The 23,695-nt window shown below is 40.4% G+C and overlaps 1 protein-coding gene across 3 annotated transcripts in view; it reads left to right on the top strand.

Annotated features, from left to right (window-relative positions):
* LRRK2 (leucine rich repeat kinase 2) overlaps positions 1–23,695 on the top strand; it is a 129,714-nt gene that overhangs the window by 93,133 nt on the left and 12,886 nt on the right. For 2 of the 3 annotated variants that reach the window (XM_057492517.1, XM_057492518.1), the window contains 5 exons: positions 2,578–2,768; positions 7,815–7,975; positions 16,742–16,912; positions 18,443–18,543; positions 21,791–21,985. In XM_057492517.1, the coding sequence (XP_057348500.1) occupies positions 2,578–2,768; positions 7,815–7,975; positions 16,742–16,912; positions 18,443–18,543; positions 21,791–21,985 (819 nt within the window). Of the gene's footprint in view, positions 1–2,577; positions 2,769–7,814; positions 7,976–8,708; positions 9,171–16,741; positions 16,913–18,442; positions 18,544–21,790; positions 21,986–23,695 lie in introns of those variants that run through there. The other variant, XM_036889384.2, reaches the window with a different exon arrangement.

Genomic DNA, 23,695 nt, shown 5'->3' on the forward strand with positions numbered 1-23,695 from the left:
AATTCCACTCCTGTCCTTTCTTTACGGAGTGAAAGAGGTCTGCTTTGTTTCTTCTGTTGAAAAACAAAGACAAGACAGTATTCTGAGAATTCTGTTTCCAGGCTTCACTGTTACATTCCCCAAGTACTGAAGAAAAGAGGGTACCTCTTCTGAAGCCTTGTATTTTAGAGGAACCAAAATCTATACACAGTAGCCCGTTTGAAAACTTCTCTCGGCATCCTTTAAGTCCCCATGTGCTTTTCTCAGCTTATGTTCAGGGCAATGCTCTGTGCTGATTGGCTGAGGCCTGTGTTACTGGACCAATCGCTATGGTTATGAGGATGTATAACTTCAAAGAGTCCCCACCTTTCCCTGAGGCTGGGGTCACGTGAGTCTCATGGGCTGGGTACCTCAGCAGAATTCAAGCCAAAAAGAAAGGTGAACGGGTGTGGAATACATAACCAACAGTGGTCACGTAGTACCCTCTCTTGGTTGGAGTGCTGGTGGGGATTTATTTCTTTTCTCTGAGTCTTCCCTGAATGAAGGAGAGAGACAGGATGAGATAAGTAGAGTCCAAGAGTTCTGTTATCTTACTCTTGGACTCAACTGTGTTTTTTAATCCATTCATTCTTATTTTTTCCCCTTGATTTATGAAAATAAATAATTCGTACATGAGTCTGAATCTAAATGACTTGGGTAGACTTAAATACATGTTACGATGTATTAGTTACTCTGAATATTGAAAACAATTTCATGTCTGTGCAAAATATCCTGGAGTAGTTTTGAGTATTAGTACCAAAAGTTACACCTCTAAGAATAAACTAATAGTTATACAAATAAGCTGATGAATGTTTTATATATAGAAGGAAGTCTGTGAACCACATCTGGGCATAGTTTCTTTCAATCTGTAGGCAGTTTGTGGGATAAATTGATTTTTCAGCTTTGGTCATTAGGCTTCAGTATATATAGTTTCAAATTTTATATAATATGCTCAGGGAACCCTGTTGAAAATCAGCATGCTATGTGTACAGGACTGATTCGTGTACAGGCAGCTAGAGTTTAGGTGAACCAAGGAAAGGTAGTGTGTGCGTAATGTACTCCTTTTAAGAAAGAAAAGGAAGGGAAAACGGTGTTCAGGGCTGCATTTTGAGGGCCATTTCCAGCGGTGGTTATGATTTGGGTCCGATCCCTTACACCATCTGCTCCTTTCTCCTCCAATCAGTCTGCTTTCCTAGGACGGAAAACATGGATTAGGCTGCCCTGTGTGCCTGTGAAAGGAAACAGCTAACTTGACTTGTTCTCATCAGATTTAACTAACAGCTAATGAGGCATTGAAAAAAAAAAGGTTTTTCTGTACTAAGGAAATATTACTGCAGTCTGAAGCTTTTGTTCTTGGAAAACACCCTCTTGGGGTGTTTGGCCTTTCTTCTTCAGCTTGCAGAATTCTCCCCGCCTCAGTTTCCTGACAAGGGGAGTCGGCACTGCTTACCCCCCCGTCTTGGAAGCTGGCTGTTAAGCAGCAGAACTTCGGCAGAAATCTCAGTTTGAAACGTAAATCAATTTAATGCCACATAAGCTCTAAATTTCAACTACATTACAGTTTTCTAAGGTGAAATATGTAGAATAAAGTGTCTATGGGTTTGAAAAACAGTGATTGTCATCAAGGAGGTTGTAAAGTCTCACATGATGCAGTCTAGGAAAGGACTTTATCAGAATGGAGACTTCTGTGCTCAAGCTAAAATGGTATCTTTGACTTCTTGGGTTAGAGAGTGATTGTTGCCCCCGGGAATTCCTCTAGCAAGGGCGGTCCCGGGCTGGTCCCTGAGAAGCGGGGTATTTGAGCTAAGATCCGGATGTCCAGATCCTCCCGCTATGTGAAGGGTGAAGGGATTTCTAGACAGAGGGATCAGTGCGGGCAAAGGGCCAGTGGCCGGAAGGAAGGAGCTGGGTGTGAGCCGGGGTTGAATGAGCACCAGCGTGGGGGAAGGGTGGTGGATGAGGAGAGAGAGGGAAGGGAGATGGGGTGTGAGAGACGGCCTAGGGCCAGACCAGCTCAGGCCATGAAGGCTGTGGAAGCACATGGGATTTTAATCTGGAAGCAATGGGAAGTCAGTAGGGACTTCCCAGGAGAGAGCAACACCACGTATTCCTGTGGCCTTAGACACTAGCCGCAGTAAACCTTTCCAATCACTAAGCCGGAGGTGATCGGCAGGCTGGACTAGGTGCCACATGCACTTGATTAGTAGCGGATGCTGAGAACCGGGGCTGGGCAGGGTTCAGCAGCTAACTAGGATTCCATAGGTAAGACAGATGTGACCTGTTAGTGTGGCCACAACGTGTGTACTGTCCCTGCGTGAAACGTCCTGATGCAAGCTGAGCAAAAGGAAAAGTAGAACTTAAAATTTTAATTCAAGCCATAGTTTCAAAACCAGCTGTTTCTTTAGAGTATGTGGAAACTGTAAAAGCTCCAAGAAGAAATGGAAAGCTCGCCCACAGTCATCCAGAGGAAACCCCGCTCCAAGTGCCGATGCCCTTCGGGAAGGAGGTGCTGGGGGGAGCTGACGCTGGCTTCCTCCTGAATGAGGTTCCCTTTTGCAGGAGCTGGTGGTGCTGTGCCACCTCCACCACCCCAGCCTGGTGTCTCTGCTGGCCGCCGGGATTCGCCCTCGCATGCTGGTGATGGAGCTGGCCTCCAAGGGTTCCCTGGATCGCCTGCTTCAGCACGACAAGGCCAGTCTCACCAGAACCCTGCAGCACAGGATCGCGCTGCATGTGGCTGATGGTTTGAGGTAATTCATCGGGTCCTGTGGTTTGGTGCGAAGTGTGTGCCGAGCGTGCACCCGAGCTTACTCCCAAGGCTTCGAGAACAGCACCTGCGCATGACACTGTGTCCCAGGAACATTTCACACACAGTTTGGGTGAGAAACAACCATTTCCCTAATGAGGGTTTGTTACTTCCTAAATAACAGTACGAAGACCACACAGAACCTCATCGCTAGCAGCAGGAGAGTGGCCCCTAGGAGCCCTGCTCCAGAGCTCAGCATCTGGACCCTGTATTGACTCCCACCCCCTAAAACAATATAGGGTAGGCTTTACAGTATCAGGGGAAATGACAATGGTCATAATTCTAATGATCTTAATTCTAATAAGGAAAGATCAGTCCGTATTTCTGAAGGGGACTGGCGTGACCTGCGTCGGGCTGCCCTGCAGGACTGCAGTGCCTCAGAGGCAACCCAGCCCGGTGGCCGGATGGCACGGGGACAGAGCCGGGGAGGGAGCACCGTAGCAGGACGGCCGTGGACTTTGGAGACAAAGGACTGCGGGAAATCATTGCTCCACGCACGTAGTGCCTGTCATTTTATTATTTTATATCTCTGATCCTCCTTTTTTTAATAGTCTGTAAACTGGCTAACACTCAACACACAGCACTGGGCGGACTTGTGTGAAAGGAAGACACCCCACATCCAGGTCCTGGTCCCCCGGCCCCGCTGCACCCCCATCTCCGCTCACCGGTCGTTGCAGCTCAGAGCCGTCCTCATCCCCTCCTTTCTCTCGCCCACACCTAATCCTTCAGCAAATGCTCGCAGCACTGCCATAAAAACACCTCCTAATGCAGCAGCCTCATGACACCCCTCCCTCCCGCCAGAGTCTAGGCCGCTGCCGCTGCCCGTGGCCTACCTGGCCCCTGTTTCTACCTTTGCCCCACCAACCTGCCCCCACCCAGGGGCCAGGGTGATTTCTCTGACACGGAGGCGGGGCGAAGGCTTCCCCCTGCTGCCCACTTGCCGCTGCCTCACTGCCCGCCGCTGTGCCCAGGCACTTGCCTCCGAGGTTTCTTGAAACAGCCAGAGGCTCCGTGCCAGCCCCCTCCCCCCGGGAACGTCTGACCCCGGGTCGCCCCTGGGCCCAGCTCGGTCATTCAGGCCTCCCCGGAGAGGACGCCTCTGACCGCCCTCTGCCTCTCTAGCTCCTGATGCACTTGGCACAACCTCCTGTTCTCTGTGTTTTCATGTGCAAAGTTTGTTTGCTGTCCGCCACCAGGCTCTGAGGGCCATGCAAACAGGGGCTCCCCGGGTTATTGCATTGCACCCCAGCGCCTAGAGCAGCGGGCGCGGCAGGCGGCGGGACGGGGGGCGGAGGGCGCTGCCTGGCACGGAGGGGCCCTGCAGCGGGGGCAAATTACCTTCTCCTCCTTTCTTTCTGAAATGCTGTGTCTGTTCCTTTCGGGCAGTATCCAGAAACGTAATGGAATAGACGGTAAGGAAAACAAGCAATCACTGCTCACAAAACCAAACCAGGAGGACGTAACTATTGATAATGTATGGAGCGTATAAGAAGAGCGTAAAATAGGTGGATTTCCTTTCTTGAAAGAGGCCAGAAACTAGTGGAAAACACACAGATTATTAAATGGCACAGGAACACATGGCGATTCGGATTTGGACGGATACGCTGCTTTTGAACACCAGGGGGAACCTTGCGTTAAATTAATCTAGACAGAGAGCCACGAACCAGTCTTGTTTCAAAGCTGCATCAGTCAGTTTCTTTCATTTAACCAACTGCAGGTCCAAGTTTTCCCTCATTCTTCCACAAAATTCCTGAAGGGCTCATTTATAAAACAAAGAATTGCTATTTTTATTCACACTGTTTGAATGACCTCATTTCTAAATTAACTTACCCTGGTTAGCCTATCTGAAAAGCTCAGCATTAGTTTGTCTTCCCAAACCATTTTTTTTTAGCACAAACCTGTAATTACAGAGGTAGAAAGAGACAATAAAATCACACTCCTCTGGAGTCCCTTCAGTGACAGAGCTGTTCGGCGTGACAGACAAGAAATTTCTTCACGTTACACATTCTCCCTTCTCGCCTTCAGCGATCAGCTTACATCTCTGTTCTGTCTGCTCCTTTAAGATTTTATCATAATTCTCAACTACCTGTGAAGATATAGCCACCCATATTTCCCAAAAATGTCCATGTTTCATTATTTCCAAAATTGCCTTTACCTTTTCTGCTTACTTCCACCCCAGATCTGTTCTTCCTCTTGTATCTCTTCCTTGCCATCAAGGACCCTTGCAGTCACATCCCAACCAAGCCCCTTCCCCAAAATATTAAGTATCCATTTGTCCACTAGGTCCTTGGCTATGTTATATTATCTTTTAAATCAATTCATTTACTATTATGCTAGTACTGCTGTTTTGGTCCAGTACCTCCAGGGTATGACCAGAATATTTCTTCTAAAATAAAAATCTAATTATGCTTGAAATTCCCTGCTGGTTCCAAGCTATCTAGGAAGTCCACCTGAACTCCTGCGTAGCACCAGAACTCTCTGCATGCCGCCTGCCTGCCTCCCCAGCCTCTCGCCACTCACTGCCCTCCCTGCACATTCTAACCGGACTGAAGGTCCTGGCTTTTCATTGACAGCCGTGTTTATCTTTGCATTTGTCTCTCTCCACAAATATGTCTGCCCGGAGACCTCATTTTCCTCTAGAATTTGCTCACATACTGTCTCCACAGAGCAGCTTGACTGCACCAGAAGACTTGGCCTCTCTAACACACGTCTTGAGTGCTCCATGCAACACTTTGTATTAGGCGCTGGAGGGAGACATAGAGGTTATGTTGCTTTTATCAAGGTTGAAAGCACACAGTCTGGTGAAGTCTGCTTCCCCATCTCCGCCTTTGTGCTCCTCTCCCTCTGGCTTCCCAAGCATCTGCTCCTGCCCACATTTCTGCAGCCCTGTTTGAGCACCTGTACCCCCTTCTAGACTGGGACCCCTCAAGAGCAGAGTTACAAAGATGGCTGTATGCATCTGCTGGTGACTGGCCCTTGTAGATGCCCAACGCATATTTGTTAAATGAATGAATGTATCCTATTTTTGGAATAACTCTATGTAGGATGAGATATAGTTTACTTTAAATAATAAAACAGGGGTTTCTTAGCAACACTGATGATGATCATGATTAAAGAATGACTGACTGACTTTAGACCAGCTTATTTTAATAAAATATTTGACAATGCTCATTGTCACATAAAGCACAGAGTAGGGCTGAATTACTCTCAGGAAGGCAACCTCTGCCCCGGCTAACATTTCAAAAAGCTATTTTGGTATTAAAAGCTATTCAAATGGCACTTTTTAGGATTAAATTCTATAATTGAACATTTTAACTAACCCAGATAATCTTTTCCTCCCACTGACATTATTTCAAATTAAGTTTAAGTATTTTCTTTTTAATCTTTCAGAAGCATTCGGAGAGAGTCTGTGTTCTATAAATATTCTGAAAGACGCCTGCATTAGGAAGGATTTGGTTGCTATTCAGTTATGCGTGATTTGCCTTTCACTTTTTTTCTCCTTAATCTCCCAGCTTTTCTCTTGAATAGGGCAGGAGTAGCTAATGGCTTTTCAGTAAGCCCTTAGTAAATTTTTCTTTCGAGCCCATTACTTATTGTTAAGGTCAACCTCATCAGTACGTTTATCTTATTTTTCAGCCAAAAAATATGTAGAATGAAGTGAAGAGGCCTAATGGCAAATGTCCTAATGACATCCTGGAAGAAAAAGTGTCTTGTAGTGCACCAGTTGATGCAATTCACTGATACACACACTTCCTAGGCCGTCATGCGCCGGAAGGTTCAGGATATAGCTGCCACTCTGTCCTAATCCCTCCAGCAGTAATTGGTACTAGATCATGGGGTAAATATTTATTGGTATAAAGTGAACCCAAACTCAGAGCTGCCAACAAACAAAGGATTTGCCTTTACCTCTGCTAAGTTCTCAGAAAAAAATTGTTTCTTTCAAGGTAGGTGACAGTACACCTGTGAGATCATGGGGAGAGCTGTAGCAAATCTGACGTCATGGAGCAGGGAAGACAGAGTTGGGAAAACCTGGATTTTGTGGATGTGTGAGGAGAGGTAGTAAGAGAAGGTGCTCTCTATAGTAAGAGAGTCACTTTAGTAGTGTGAGCACACTAGACACTCTCCGTCCATGGTTCCAGAATGGACAGGACCTGGTTGAGATTAACACTTTATTATTATTCTTATTTGTAGTAACTAGTGTGTTTCTTTACCTGTAGTGTCCAACCTAGTTGCTTTTGGTTGAATGGATCATCTCTAAAAGGAAAGACTTTAACATCACTTAGTATCACCTTTCCCAAGATGATGTTTTACTCATTTCGAATCAGTCCAAAATGTTATTTGTTAACTTAATCTGTAATAGAATTGGGTCTAAAGAAAATTACATCTTCACATGGTATGATATTGATAGCTAGATGTCTTTTATTTTGATTTGTTATTATTGAAAATGTAGAAAATGCTTTCCAAAAAATTAGGAAACACTGTAGTCAGAAAAACAAATATCAAAAGAGAAATGGAATAGAGAATTTTTTAAAGCTAAGAGAAACTTCTCTATGGTTTTAAGAAGATCAAAACCATTAAAATGGGGGCTAAAACAATGCTATCAATTCTTATTCAACATATTTAAACTTTAAACTAATTGAAATACTCATATGATCATTGAGGGAGTTCAGAATTCCTTGTAAGCAATTAAAAGGAATTGAATATACGGAAGAAAATGTTCCCAAAATTGGTACTTTGGTTGTGTCTTAAGATTTAGTCACTTGCTTCTCGGGATTGACCTGTTTTTTGTTTATTTTTAAAGTGTAAGCTTGCTTCATAGTATTGGACTGACATGTTTTGATTTCCTTGTACAATGTCTGTTAACTTTGAGAGTCAAACTTAGCATGGAATTTTTGCTGCTTTGTATAATGGACATACACATTTAAGTAAATCATGAAAAAAATTATAATAATGTGACTGCATTTTAATAAGATTGCGCGTTTCCCGTCAGGTACCTCCACTCGGCCATGATTATATACCGCGACTTGAAGCCCCACAATGTGCTGCTCTTCACCCTGTATCCGAATGCCGCCATCACTGCAAAGATCGCCGACTATGGGATTGCTCAGTACTGCTGTAGGATGGGGATAAAAACGTCGGAGGGCACGCCAGGTAGGTGATAAGGCTTCCTCAGAATGCCGTTTTGGGGATGGATGAGCAGGGACTTCGACTGTCAGTCCCGAAGAATCAAGAGAACACTACAGGCTATCACACTGTGAACAGGTACTTACTGTGTGAATAACTGTGACCAGGACACTGTGATTTTGGTCTATTCTGTAGGGCCAAAAAAAATCAACCAATATAATTTTCCACTGGGGTGGGGGGAGAAGCAAAAATAGAGAATGTTTGACATTAGGTTGTATTTTTAAAAGTTGGATTTTAAAAACATTTAAACACTCCAGAGGTGGTAAAAAGGAATAGCAAGAGGTGTAATGGCAGTACTGTTAACACCTAAAAATAAGGCAAACCAAATTCAGGTTCACAAACCCTTTTTCATAACTGTATAACTAAGAGAACTTCAACAACCAAAGATTTTTTTTTAAATAATCGCTTTGGTGGCAAAGTCTAATCCAAACTGACTTGATGCTTATTACAGTCTTGCTTCTCATATTTGGTGTGAAATGCATGTTTCATGTTAGAAATATAAACATGTTTGAGTACAGGGTGCCGGCCTGATCCTACGGAGGGTTGGCATAATTATGTTAAATGCATCATTAGTAACTTTCTTGAATAAGAAAACACAATTCTTAAATACTTCCGGCTCCAAGAGTTTCCAGATAGGTTTGGAGCCCGTTGCCCTCAGTTGCATTGTTGTGAATAGACGCATGCTTTCTTCTTCTTACAGGCTGGTCCAGGAGTTTCAACCTTTAAACACTGCACTATAGTTTCCCCTTCGTAATTCACAAGCTGTTCATACTTCAATACTTAAAAATAATGTGACTTCTATTTTTCGTTTTTTGAGGAACCTCCATACTGCTTTCCACAATGGTTGAACTAGTTTACATTCCCACCAGCAGTGTAGGAGGGTCCCCCTTTCTCCACATCCTTGCCAACATTTCTTGTTGTTTATCTTTTGGATGTTGGCCATCCTAACTGGTGTGAGGTGATACCTCACAATAGAATATTATTCAGCCGTAAGAAGAAAACAAATCCTACCATTTGCAATAACATGGATGGGGCTAGAGGGTATTATGCTCAGTGAAATAAGCCAGGCAGAGAAAGACAAGTATCAAATGATTTCACTCATCTGTGGAGTATAAGAACAAAGAAAAACTGAAGGAACAAAATAGCAGTAGACCTACAGGACCCAAGAATGGACTAACAGTTACCAAAGGGAAAGGGACTGGGGAGGGTAGGTGGGAAGGGAGGGAGAAGGGGGAAAAGGGGGCATTACGATTAGCACACATAGTGTAGTGGGGGGGACATGGGAAAGGCAGTATATACAGAGAAGACAAGTAATGATTCTATAGCATCTTACTACGCTGATGCACAGTGACTATATTGGTGTATGTGGGGGGGACTTGATAATGGGGGGAGTCTGGTAACCATAATGTTCAAGTAATTGTACATTAATGATATCAAAATAAAAAAATTAAAAATAATAATAATAATGTGACTTCTCTATGTGGCTGCAGTTGGCAAGATGAGTCACGATTACTGTGCCAAGTGGAACTTACCCATTCTGGGTACCATGGCAGCTCTGGTCTCGGGAAGTCACAGGCACTGTGTTCTTGCTTTAGGTTTTAGCGTTGCTTTTTAGGGTCATGCCCACCCTTTCCTCTCATGGCTGCTCTAACAATCTCATCACTTCCAGCGGTAACTGGCTTTCTACCAGTGAAAATCCATTTTCTGCCATCTACCCTGTGGGATCCTCCCTCCCTTTCTCAGCCCCCATTCCCCTTCCTTGAGTCTCAGGTTCTGATCAGTAAGAAACAGTCACATGGCAAGTGATCTGTACAGACCTCGTGTCTTTCAGATTTCAGTTTGTGTGGGAATAGACAGTTGAGGGGTTGACATCTGTTTGGGGTAAGAAACTCTATTTTTAGAGAAGTCTTATATAGTTAGTTTATCTGTAAATAAAGTTACAGGTGGCTTTACTCACCTTGATGGTTGCAGCTCAGTTAAAACACATGCCTAAGACAGAAGAGCACACTCTAGGAGTGTCTGACTAGGCAAAAGAACCTCATTTGTTCCCTGACTCTCCCCGGCCCCCCAGTTTATGTATGTAGGTAAGCAGATGGCCCCAGCTTCCAATGCCTGTTTTATTTTTGTCCTAAGTACATGTTGTCTCTTTTGCTTTACATCGCTATGTGCTGGAAGTTGAGCATGCATTCTCATAAGCTTTTCAAAGAATATATTCTGGCTGCCAGTGTCTCTGGGTTGCTCAGTAATAATAAAATAAGTATCATCTCTTGTGCACCTGCTGTGTGCCAGGCTTAGTGCCAGTACCTTTTACACAAATATCCTCATGCTGGGGTTGAGAGTTAGCTTTCACCTTCTCATCTGTGTACTGAGAAAGCCGAAGCTCAGTGAGGTTATGTAACTTCCGTGAATTCATGCAGTAAGAAGCCAAGATAAGAATTCAATCTAAGTGAGAATTGAATCTAGAGCTAGTCAGCTTTAAAGCCTATAGTCTGTCTTCTAGATGGCATGCTACTCTAACATGTACATAAAAAGAGGTTTAAGTATTCAATCTTAGTTATTCAAAGAGTGAAATAAAGCAAAATGACAGGGCCATGAACAGCAATTTTTCAAGTAGAGGTTTGGAAGAATAATCTTAGAGGATGGAATTCCACAGGCTCAGATACTCCCACCTAGAAAATGTGGGCACAGGGCAAGGGTCTCCGTTTGGAAGATCTGCTCATTACTCTCGTGTGACCCAAAGGTGGGCTGGGCCCCTCAGCTGGGGCCTGCAGTTCATCCCCCTTCAGCCCCCAGCCTCATCACCCTGTTCATGGAGCAGATACCCCGCTGATGAAGGATTTCTGCTTGGACGGCTCCCTGTTGACTGTGCCCGGGACTCCAGCCTGCCCCCTCCCTCGCAGGCTGGCCCAGCGAGCAGCCAGCCCAGTGCAACGCTGTTCAAATTCTAGATCCTTCATTTTAAGTATTTGACTTCCTGGTTTGGATCAAAACCGGTCTCAGTTTCAATATGCAGCTGAGTTTTCCTGCTTCATGCCGAGCCATTTCTGATCCCTGTTAATCTGCTGTATCAATGTGCAGTGACATAAATATGGAGAAAGGTCATGACAGCAAAGCCAGAGCCCCATCCTTTGTGTTCTGCCCACACATCCCCAGGTGGCTTGGTACATCGCAAACATTTTGCCTCTCAGTGTCCTGGACCTTCTCTTTATCATTACTGTGTTTATTATCGTCAGAGCACTCCCAGTCATGCCAGCACCCGGCTCTGCCTCACATTTTAAGTAACAGTAACTGTCCCCACTGTTCGCACCATTATCAACCTTTTTTTTCCCCCAAAGCAATTATGTTTGAGAAGAAAATCATTTCCTCTCTCGTTGATTTCACATTTATCTCCTTGTCTTTTCCCTTTAATGGATCTTTCTGTTACGTTACAACTTTTAACTTGGAAACATCTGGACAGATAAAAGACCTTGCATTTGTCAAGCCTTTGGGTATTTTTATGTGAACCCTTCCTGCAGAGCATTCACCCCAGGTGTGAATGTGAGTGGGGGGGGCTCATTACTGTTGTCTCAGGGAAGATGGTGATGGTCGCAAAGCTTTCTGTGGCACGAGCTGTGCACCTGCCTCGCGTTTGGACCTTTGTGTGGGTTGATTATCTCACTTAAACCTTGTGACCCTCTGACATATCCTAGTGTTATTCCTAATGTAGAGCCAAGTAAGCTGAAGCTTAGGGACCACCATCAATATCTAGAGGGCCACACAAGACGCAAACCTGAGCCACCTAAGAGCAGAGCCCTGGCCAGGTACCAACCACAAATGCCAAGATAGAAATAATTCAGTTATTAGCAAAGACGACTGCACAGTGTCTGTCTATATTTTAAAAGGTAAATATGGGATGGATAATTTCAATTTTAAATAACTTAGAGAGCTTCAACTCTAACTCAGTCAAATGGATATATTTATTTTATATCCTGTTGGGGGTGACAGTTCATTCTGGGTCCTGTGACTGAGTCAGATGGATGCTGACTTATGGCTTTGACTCTGCGAACATCCACAGAAATACAACCATCTTTGGGGAAATGAAAATGTTAGTTTCTGGGTATATACCATCATCTGATAGAGACTGTGAAACATAGTCTACTCACACTTCTCTAAAAGTAAAAAAGAAAGAAAAAAACACATGTTTTTGTGCACTGTGACATATAATAAGGCCTAATTCACAAATTTCTCATATTTTTAATCTATGGATATTTTCTTTATTATTGAATTTGTTAAAAAGCTGGCTTATCTAAAGATTATTTCTAAAAATAGTTTTAGATGATTCATATTTTCTGAGTTATTTTTATATTGTAATTATTATGATAATTCTCCAGGGGGAAATTATCCTTAATTTTTAGTTCATTTATTCATACATTTGTCAATAATTTATTGAACATTTGTCAGATACCAAACTGGTACCACTACTTAGTAGCTGTGTGTTATTCCTCAAGGTTCACTCTCTGGGACTCGGTTTTCCTTTCTGTAAATTGTGATAAGAAAAGTCCTGCCCACCTCGTAGGGTTGTTTAAGGGGAAAGGAAATAATGCATATATATCTTGGCTTGGCATGTTACAGTTGCTCTGGGATGAATTTGGAGAATGTGCACAGTAAATGTTTTTAACCTTCCAGAAGCACACATTCTGCAAGGAAAGTAGATGTATAAACAAATAATCATAAAGCATGGTGTCAGTTTCAATAAGAGATCTAGCTCCTGGTGCACTGGTAGCAGAGGAGCACGTGGTTAGCTGAGCTGTAAGTCGTCAGGACTTCTTTTGTAGAGGGGTGATTCTGGAATTACATCTTAAAGGATAAGCTGGGGGTTTGAGGATAATAAAAAATAAAAATGGGAGCAAACATTCCAGGCAAAAGGTACTGAGATGTAAAATGATCTGTCGTACTCAGATTACTGCAAAATACTCGGTATGATCTAAGTGCTAGATGGAGAGTGCAGGGTTATTTTAGTTAGGTGTTTTCAGTTCTGGCTGTGTGTTAGTAACATGTAGAACTTAGAAAAAAAAAATGTGTCCACTGGGCTTGTATCCTTTACAAATTCTGTTTTGGTAGGTGGGGAGCACGGGCCGACAACTCGGCCATATGTCAGGAGCTCCAGGAGGATTTCCCAGTACTTGGGCTCCAGGACCCCAGTCCCAGGGATTCTGATTTAACTAGTCGGGGGTGGAGCCCAGACACTGACATTTTTTAAATGGTTTACAGGTGATTCCATGTGCATCCTGATCTAGAATGAGCTTCAAGACCAGGGTTTTAAGCATCATGAATGATTCTGATACGCAGCTCGATGTTACACTTTTCCAGCTCATGAAGAGCTTCTGAAGTCATGCCAAATAATTTAATCTCTAAGTTATGGAAAATCACTGAAAAATAGTCTTAATTGTTAGCAAAAGTTTTCCATCTCTGCATCATATAGATAGTGCCGTTGCCTCTATAAATCAGTTAGATGATGGACAGATCAAATTTTGGTGCTGTCTCACAGTGGGGGAAGTATTATTTATAGAACAACTTTGAACAAGATGATTAGCATTTACCCTAGATTTTAAGAGTATAAGCCAGTGATATAAACAATCAGTTATGAGAGGGAGTGAATATGAATGGAGTTTAGGCTTATATTCAAACTCTAAAAAGTGATGTCAATTACTTTAAATTACTCTTTTTCTCTTTTTCAGTGGTACTTCTAGTAGGCAACACAGTAGATTCTGGAGAAACAGAGACAGGCATGAGTTAGTGAACTGTCAGCTGTCTGGAATCTATTAAGTATGGGCTGCAAAGTCAGATTGTCTAGGTTTGAACCCTTGCTTGACCACTCACCAGCTGAGGCTGGAGAAATGACCTAATTTCTTTCCTTGGTTAAACAATATTTTTCAAGTATTTATTTATTTGCTTATTTTTTATTTGTGGCCAAGCAACCTTTTATATGTAGGGCATATAGTTTTCCTGTTCATGTGCTGTACATTTTTGTGTTTTTACTCATCTATCCACTTTTCTGATTCATTTGTAAGGCTGATTTTAGTTAATGTTGACCCTTTGCCTTTCATATACTGCAAATGTTTTCCAAGTTAAGAGCTTGTCTTTGAACCACGTTTATAGCGTTTTGCTGTTGCAGTTTGAATCGTTTAGGTAAACGAATTTTCTCTTCTTTTACTTTTTGGAATCCAATTTTCCTGATATTTAGTCAGTGATATACCAAGGGCAGGGATGTAGGAGTAGTCTGCTCTAGGGCAGGCAGTTGCTTGTTATTTTTAAAATTTTCTAAAGACGATAAATCTCTCCCAGCACTTAGCCTCTCAGTGCCTAGCGCCCCACCTTTGGTACAGAGAGTGATTCACAAGCCTCTTGCATCCCAATGCCATCAACTTAGTTATGAACATTCCCCTAACACTTTCATAGCTTTATACATCACATTCAAACTTTCAGTTCATTGGAAGTATGTTAGGTGTAAGGAGCAATGTAACTACTCCTGTCTTTCTTTAACAAACATCTTACCTTCTTATCATCTGTTACAAACCTGTCTTTTCCCCTGTGCTTTGAATGCCTCCTTGATCAGCTCTTTCCTGAATGTTTGGATCTGAGTTCTCCATTCAGCATCAGTGTTGTGTCTTTCTGTTTGGGTAACAGTATAGAATATTTTCATTATGTCATTTTATAGCACAATCTATAGTGTTGCTTATTCAGCATTTTTGAAATTTATTTTCAAGTGGATATATCTTTTTCAGAGAAACAGGTCATATTATTTTATACATTTTTTTGTATTTAAAAGCATGGATGGTAAATAATATGTCTCATGTTACTGTCTATGCTTTTACTCGATTAAATATCATTTTATTGCTCCTTAGGACAACAAATTTGATCCAGGCCAGTCATTTGATGGATTGCAGTCATATCATCATTCAGTGTTTTTCGTATTTGAGGGAGATATTTCCTAAAGGTATCTTTTTAGCTCTAGAGATAACTTTAGGAGAAGTTGTTAATGCAATCAAGAAATTAGAAAATCATTAGAAATTCATTGGATGAATCTCAAAAAGCACTTAGGAGTGTAATATATTATAATTGAGATACCTCTTGAATATGTAAATAAGGATTATGTTTTCCTGATGAGGACCATGTATGCAAAGATATTTATTTTCAAAGGGAGATGATAAAAAAGCTAAAACCATTTCCATACTGAAGTAAACACTCCTTTCCATAACCTCACAGTTATCTTTCTTAGTCCCCTGACTCATTGTGGGAAAAAAATTCTAACCTGTGCAGCTCTAAGATCTGTGAAATGATGCCCAGAGGGATAAAAACTATTGTAAAAGATATGTGCACTGGGTGAGGATTTAGACTAAGTGACCCCTCAAGTCTCTTGCTGCTTCAAAAACCAATTCCAAATCCTAATGTTTTTTATACTAAATGAACCAAGGAAAAATGATAATACTGAATATTTTCATAGTCTTTGAATAGTACCGTGTGTGTAGAAAGAGAACATGAACAAATGTGGCAAAATGTTCACTGCGGGATGTTAAGGATTAGTTAGCATTAGGGGCTGTCACTCTCAAACTGGCTGTCTCTGCCTTTGGACCCTCCGCCGCCATCCCACCGGGTGCAGGCCTGCTAAGTTGCATCTTGCTGGTAAACTCTCTGTCAAATAGAACTCTCCAAATTCATTCATTTACTCCTTAAGGGCTATGAAGTCATACTTTGTTATATATCTGGGCTGTATATTTAAGCTGTATTTACAATCATATGCTCATTATAGAAAATTTGAAATTATTAAAAAGTAAGGAAAAGCTACTCCTTATTTCTGCATGGGGAAATAACCATCACATTTGGATGTATTTCTTCGCGTTCTTTAATTACGCATGTTTCCATCACCTTTTTTCGAAAATGTTTAAGCTTACAGGAAAGTTGAAAGAATAGTACAATATACACCCATATTCCCTTCACATAGATTCATTATTAATTTGCCACACTGTTCTCTCTTGCATTCTTTATGTCTGAAAATGTCTTTGAAATTAAGTTGCAGACATTTTACCATGTCATCCCTAAACATACTACTATCAGAGTTAAAAAACTAATTCAGTTGATTGTTCTCACATATATGGTAACTTCTCGTCTATTCAGAATTACATCCTACATTTTGTTTGCATTTACATTACAGCAGGTCATACTTGTTTTAGTTGTATTTTTTTTTATTTAGTTAATTAATTTTTTATTGAAGAATAGGGACATACAGTATTATATTAGTTTCAGGTATACAACAGTGACTCAACAATTACATACATTACAAAATTTCTACCATAGTTTATTTTTATTTTTCCATTGTGTAGTAGGAGCAGAAATAATGAGGGCATTGGAATTTTAGTTAGGTTAAAGTGACTTGGGGTGAAGTCTAGAAATGTCCTCTCTCCTGACCTCAGCTCTGTTTGAAACACTGTTCTGGAAATAGTTATTATATAGCTTTTTTTTTTTTTTGTCTAGTAGGCTTCATTTCTTTAATTAGGAAACATTACTTAATAATTTATTACTAAATATTATCCTTATTATTCATCAAGATTGATCTTGGGACAGGTCTGTTAATTGACTTGGTCAAGGGGGTGACATAGCATGTGTAGAACTTGCCTCTCTCTTGTCAGTTTATATGCCTTGGATGTATAAGCCCTGGTGTTGGGTATGTTTCTTAATACATTTGCTTTCTTTCAGGGTTTCGTGCACCTGAAGTTGCCAGAGGAAATGTTATTTATAACCAACAGGCTGATGTTTATTCATTCGGTTTACTACTGTATGACATTTTGACAACTGGAAGTAGAATAGCAGAAGGTTTGAAGTTTCCAAATGAGTTTGATGAATTGGCAATACAAGGAAAATTGCCTGGTAAGTTTTACCTTATCTACAATAAAGATTATTATTTTTTGGTATCAGTAGCTTCTTTTCCAAGTTATTTAGTTGTAGTTTTGTATACTTAATTCATTTCACAACCAGTGGTTTTTTGTTGAGTGCATGAATATTCTTAAAGCCTATGGCACATTAATAAAAATCACACGAGAAAGGTACAGCAGCGTTAGGCTTTTCTTAATTTCGCAAATTAATATTGGTGTATCTGGTATTATATTTAAAAGAATACTCAGAAAAGAGAATTGCTATTAGAAGTGCAGGCTTAGCTGGCTCCTGGCCTCGTAATACTATGTGCCCATGAGCCTACAGTGATTCCATTTTCTTGGAGTGAAATAATTTCTATGCAGGAATGGAAGCTTGAATTATGTATAATAATAATTTTTAGTAGTGAATATTAATAAGAACTGGTAAATGAGTATTTAATGAGGTCAGTCTGATTTTGAATGGCTCTCATGCTTTTAAGAAATCCTGGGGCTTTGTCATTCAATCCTTGACTATTCTGTTTCCACTACGAAGTACTATAAAATACAGCTGACTCTTAAACAAAATATGGGTTTGAACTTCGCACATACACTTACATGCAGATTTTTATCTGTAAATATATTGGAAAAATATTTGGAGATTTGGAAAACATTTTTTTCCTCTGGCTTTTTTTGTTGTGAGGATACAGTATATACTACATATACAAAATATGTATCAATCAACTGTTATCAGTAAGGCTTCCAGTCAATAGTAGTAGTTAGGTTTGGGGGGAGTTAAAGGTTATATGTCAATTTCAACTGTGTGTAGGGTCAGTCCCCCTAAACCCTCTGTTGCTTAAGGGTCAACTGTATTTTTATTAGCTGTTTCTTGTATTTTCTGCTTTCCTTCTCATGTAAAAATATTTTTGAGTATATACTATGTTTATATACATAGTTTATCTCCTTTGGGGGATCTTTAAAGATTCCCAGCAAAGGAAATTTATTATTATGTGCATAAACGTAGCCACTGTCTGGGTCATCTCCGTTATTTTACCAGTTGGCTTTGCAGTGAAAGTTTCCTGGCCTCCCTTCTCTACACCAACCAGAAGAACAGCGCACCTCTTATAAAAACCAATGTGCCCAGACTTACTGCGGGGCTGTGAGAATTCAGTGCTTGCCTACTTTGAATATTCAAATAAAAAGTACTTCCACAGAAGTCTAATTATTAAGTGAACAAACATGTTTTCAAAGTCTGTTTGAAATGCAAGTATGGAATGAAAATCTACTCTTTTACCCAACTGGTATTTGTGTCTCTTTTTTTGTACCATTGAAAAGAAAATCAAGAAATCTTTATTGATGTCTCTAGTAGAAATAAAGCTAACAAGATTAGCTTTAAGTTTGTGATAAGTAGATTGACAGTAAATATAGGATTATGGAGATCAGTGTTTTCTTTTGCAATAGCTGGATCTCTCATGACCATCGAAAGGAAATAAAATAATGGTTTTGATTTGTCTATTGTTCTAGCATGATATGTTTTTTAATGTTTTAGACCCAGTTAAAGAATATGGTTGTGCCCCATGGCCTACGGTTGAGAAGTTAATTAAAAAGTGTTTGAAAGAAAATCCTCAAGAAAGGCCTACTTCTGCCCAGGTATTCTTATAGTGAGAATTTATCAATATGTTGTACAGAATGTCAAACACATACATGCATTTATATATGTGTGTGTGTGTGTGTGTATGTATATAATGCATATATATATATACATACACACACAACATTCACATATAAATACAAACAGTTTAAAACTGTTAGGTAACAAAACCCCTCTATCCCCCACCTCCCATGGCACAAAATAAAGAGCATTGCCAACAGCCCAGAACCCTCCATTTGCCTCTTCCAGTTGCATCACTGTCCCTTCCCTATAGACGTAATCACTTTCCTGACTTTTGACAAAATCCTTGCTTTACTTGTCTTTATGATCCTTCTACCCTGTTTCGTTTCCCTGTGTTCATGTGATTTAAAATGGAATTGTCATCCCATAGCATCCTGAGCATTTGCAGGTGCTCTTCCATTATTTCGTCAGCTTCATCGAGGTTGTTGAGCATAGCTGTTGATTTTTTCTGCTGCTGCTCCAATCCGCAGTTTGAATGCACAGCCACACGTTTACCTGTGATTGTGACCGTGTTGCTAGTGTTATCTCCAGTGTTTTGCTGTTACCCTGGACCTCTATAAGCATGGCTGTACATGCCTCCTGGCACAGATTACATGAGAAGTGCTTGTGGCATAGACCTGTAGTTGAATTGCAGGATCATAGGATATGTGAATTCTCAAATTGTTTTCTGAAGAAGTTGTACCAGCTTAACACTTCCATCACCTGTAGTTTTTTCTCCATGTATTCTCCCTAAATTTTGGTACTATCTGACTCCTTAATTTTTTTCCCAATAATTTCAATATCATGTATTGACTTACATTTTTCCTATTTACTAATAAGAATGAACATCTTTTTATATGTTCATTTGTCATACATATGTTTCCTCTTCTGGGTAATGTCTGTTCATTATTTTTCCCATTTTTCTGTTGGTTTGTTTACATACAAGTTTTGGCCTGGTTACTTCTTATGGTGTTGTCAGATCTTTAATGTTTTTCAGAGATTAAAAAAATAATTTCTTCATCATTTTAAGTTATTTTTAGATGGAAGGTTTGTCCAAAAACCTCGTCCACCATATTACCTGAAACAGAACTCTTACTATGTTTTCAATCATAAAACAGATTTTAATGGATCAAAATGAGAGCTCTCTTTAATGTTGTGGATTCTTTTTCTTATTGAAGTATAGTTGGTATCCAATATTAGTTTCAAGTTTACAATATAATGATATGCTGAATACTCTTGATTTTGTATCAAAATTCATTAAAAACTTCTGTTCAACTTGGAATTTCCTACTCAAAAATAGCTGAGTACATATACACTGACTTTATGAAACATTATATAATCGTCTTGATTATTTGCCCTACGTTTCTCCCCCCAGCTTTACTGAGACATAATTGACATCCAATATTGTATTGAGTGTTAGTTCTAGGTGTACAGAGTGCTGAACTGATAGATGTATTCACTGTGAAATGTTCACTATTTAGTTGCTGTCTATCACCCCCCAAGTTAATAAAGATTTTTTCTTGTGATGAGCACTTTCCATCTTACTCTTTTAGCAACTTTCAAATGTACCATATAGTATTGTTACCTTTAGTCACCGTACTGTGCGTTGCATTCCCAGAACGTGTTTATCTGATAACTGGAAGTTTGTGCCTTTTGGCCACCTGCACACATCTTGCCCCCTCCTCTGGCACCAGTCTGTTCTTTGTATCTTTGAGCTCAGTTTTTTGGGTTTTTTTAGATTTTACATAAAGATCACACAGTATTTGTCTTTGTCTGGCTGATTTCACTTAGCATAATGCCCTCAAGATCCCCTTGTTGTTGCAAACAGGATTTCCTTCTTTCTTATGGATGAATAATATTCCATTATATATATTGGTGTTTATATAGATAAATACCTATATATAGACATATAAATATATATTAGAAAATGTGGTATATTTACCATGCATCATAGATGGACACTTAGGTTGTTTCCGTATCTTGGCTGTTGTGAATAATGCTGCAGTGAACATGGGATGCATATCTTTTTGAGGAAGTGTTTTCATTTTCTTTGGATAAATACCCCAAAGGTGGAATTGCTGGATCAGATGGTATTTCTATTTTTAATTTTTTGAGGAGCCTCCACACTGTTTTCCATGGCGGCTGCACCAGTTTACATTCCTGCTAGCAGTGCACAAGGGTTTTCTTATCTTCACATCCTCGCCAACACATTTTATTTCTTGTCTTTTTGATAACAGCCATTTTAACAGGTGTTAGGTGGTGTCTTAATAGATTTTGCTCTGCATTGCCCTGATGATCAGTGATCTTGAGCCCCTTTTCCTGTACCTGTTGGCCATTTTTGGTTACCACCAGTATTAATTACGCAGACTTTTTGTATTTTCAAAAATTTTTAGCCTAGTGAAATTGTGCATACCTGAATTATTTTACTTTTCTCTTCCTTCATTTTCAATCATACTGCACCTGGATGTTATAGGCTGCATAACAACCTTGTTTCTTTCCTTCAGAGTATGACACTATTCAAATACTTCTTTGATTTTGACATACCTATTTAATATTTAAAATACAGTATACACTGAGCAAGGTGGGGGAACTCCTGCCCTCTGCCAGATGAAGCACGGCAAGGATGGGAGCTCTCTTGGGGTCCTGTGAGTGGCAGGCACGTGGTTGCAGCGTGGCTGCATCGTGGCTGCGACCCCAGTATCCTCGCTCCCATCTCTGTTGCCCTTCGGTGCTCCACACTTTCCTCTTCGCCCTTTAGTGCTTAAAGGAAAAACATAAAAACAGAATGTAGAGGCAATTTACAAATCTTGTTACTGAAGATCAAAATTTCTTTTCCTTTCAACTGGTAGAAGATCGATCCTACTTTTGGCCCAAGTGTGTGTCTTGAACGTGGTGTGGCTCTGCGGCGTCAAACTGAGTCAACACTAGCTCTGACCTCTGCTACCTGTCTGTGCGGTTGGCATTTTGGGGATTTTTTTTTCTTTTAAGTTATAAAACAAACCATCCCTACAGAAAAGCAGGTATCATGCACTTGAAAAATAGGTGTTATTTTCATGTAATCTTATCTATGGTTTGGATTATTAATCTTGTTACTCCAGGTGGGTCACAGTTTCTCTAATAGATTCAGGTTTTTCTTGATGGAGCTAGAGCAGATAGTTAGTTCTACACTGTGCACAATAATAAGATCTTTCAGGAGGACACGTATTAACCTGATGTATGTTGTTTCTTATTTTTACACTTTCTCAGGTCTTTGACATTTTGAATTCTGCTGAGTTAATCTGTCTGATGAGACATATATCAATACCCAAAAACAATATTGTTGAATGCATGGTCGCTACAAACCATAGCAGCAAGAATGCGTGCATCTGGCTGGGCTGCGGGTTCCCTGACAAAGGGCAGCTCTCATTTCTTGACTTAAATACTGAAAAATACACTTCCGAGGTATGTCTAAATGCCCTTTAAATTGCAGATACTTTAGAAAACTTACTTTGTGGATTATTTTTTTTTTGAGAGGGCATCTCTCATATTTATTGATTAAATGGTTGTTAACAACAATAAAATTCTGTATAGGGGACTCAATGCACAGTCATTAATCAACCCCAAGCCTATTTCTCAACAGTCTCCAATCTTCTGAAGCATAACGAACAAGTTCTTACATGGTGAACAAGTTCTTACATAGTGAATAAGTTCTTACATGGTGAACAGTACAAGGGCAGTCATCACAGAAACTTTTGGTTTTGATCACACATCCTGAACTATAAACAATCAGGTCAAATATGACTATTCGTTTGATTTTTATACTTGATTTATATGTGAATCCCACATTTCTCCCTTATTATTATTATTATTATTTTTTTTAATAAAATGCTGACGTGGTAGGTAGATGCAAGATAAAGGTAGAAAACATAGTTTAGTGCTGTAAGAGGGCAAATGTAGATGATCAGGTGTGTGCCTGTAGACTAAGTGTTAATCCAAGCTAGACAAGGGCAATAAAACATCCACGTATGCAGAAGATTTCTCTCAGAACGGGGGGGGGTGAGGTTCTAAGCCTCACCTCTGTTGATCCCCAGTTTCTCACCTGCTGGCCCCCCTGCGACTGTGCCTGTCTTAGGTTGTTTCTCCCTTGAGGAATCTTACCCGTCTCTGGCTAACCAGTCATCTTCCGGGGCCATACAGGGAAATGTGAAGTTGGTAAGTGAGAGAGAGGCAATATTGTTTGAAAAGGTTAGCTTTTTTACTTCTTTGCAGATTTATGCCCTGTAGCTTCTATGCCCAGCATTTGTCTTGAGGTATCTTTACCACTTGGAAGAATTATAATACACGGTAATTTCAATATGAGGCACGAATTCTACTTAAGAGTTGTAATTAGGAAGTAAGAAGAAAAGCTATAGAAGTAGCAGACGGAAGAAAACATGGGAAGATTGATTATTTCTTTGACATATCTTCTTGCAGAGTAACTTCAGCATGGATAGGTTTTAAACTACTAATTAAATTGCGCACACACATTAACATAATAGGAATACAGCTACATAACCAAAGCAGACCTACAATTACCAGCCATCTCCAGTGAAACCGAAAAAACCAGTTAGGCACCCTAGGCGTTTGTGAAAACTTATCAATGATATGATGGATATTGTCTAACTGAATTTGAATAGTTTGAGAAAAATCAGACTTTGTGGTTTATTTTAAAGCATGTACCAGTTAAAAAGTTACTTAGGAAGAAATTAAATCAGTACTAATACTGGAATACACCTAAGTAAGCTTTCTGTTAGAACAAGAGTATTCATATGAAATTAGTCTATGCTTTGTTTTAAAATCATGGTATATGTGTGTCTTAGGTTAGTGTCCCTAGAAACAGAGCCTATTTCTAGACAGAGAATCTTGCGTGAATGATTTAAGGATAGAGAAACTTTTAAGGAAGTAAAGGAAGCAAAACAGAGCAAGGGGAAGATGCTCAGCAAAAATGTGGTTTCAGAGGAATTCTAGCCTCTGTCTTTGCCAGTAAGAAACTCTGGAGTGTGAGTAGCACTCAGATATATCCCTCCACTAAGTGAGGGAGCATCTGGTCCCCACAGAGCAGGCAGTTCCTGGCTGCAGCCTTCCCGAAGGCCCGGGCGGCGTGACCAGCCCCCTCTGGGCAAGCCAGCTCCC

Source organism: Manis pentadactyla, chromosome 14, assembly GCF_030020395.1.
Source record: "Manis pentadactyla isolate mManPen7 chromosome 14, mManPen7.hap1, whole genome shotgun sequence".
Classification (NCBI taxonomy): Eukaryota; Metazoa; Chordata; class Mammalia; order Pholidota; family Manidae; genus Manis; species Manis pentadactyla.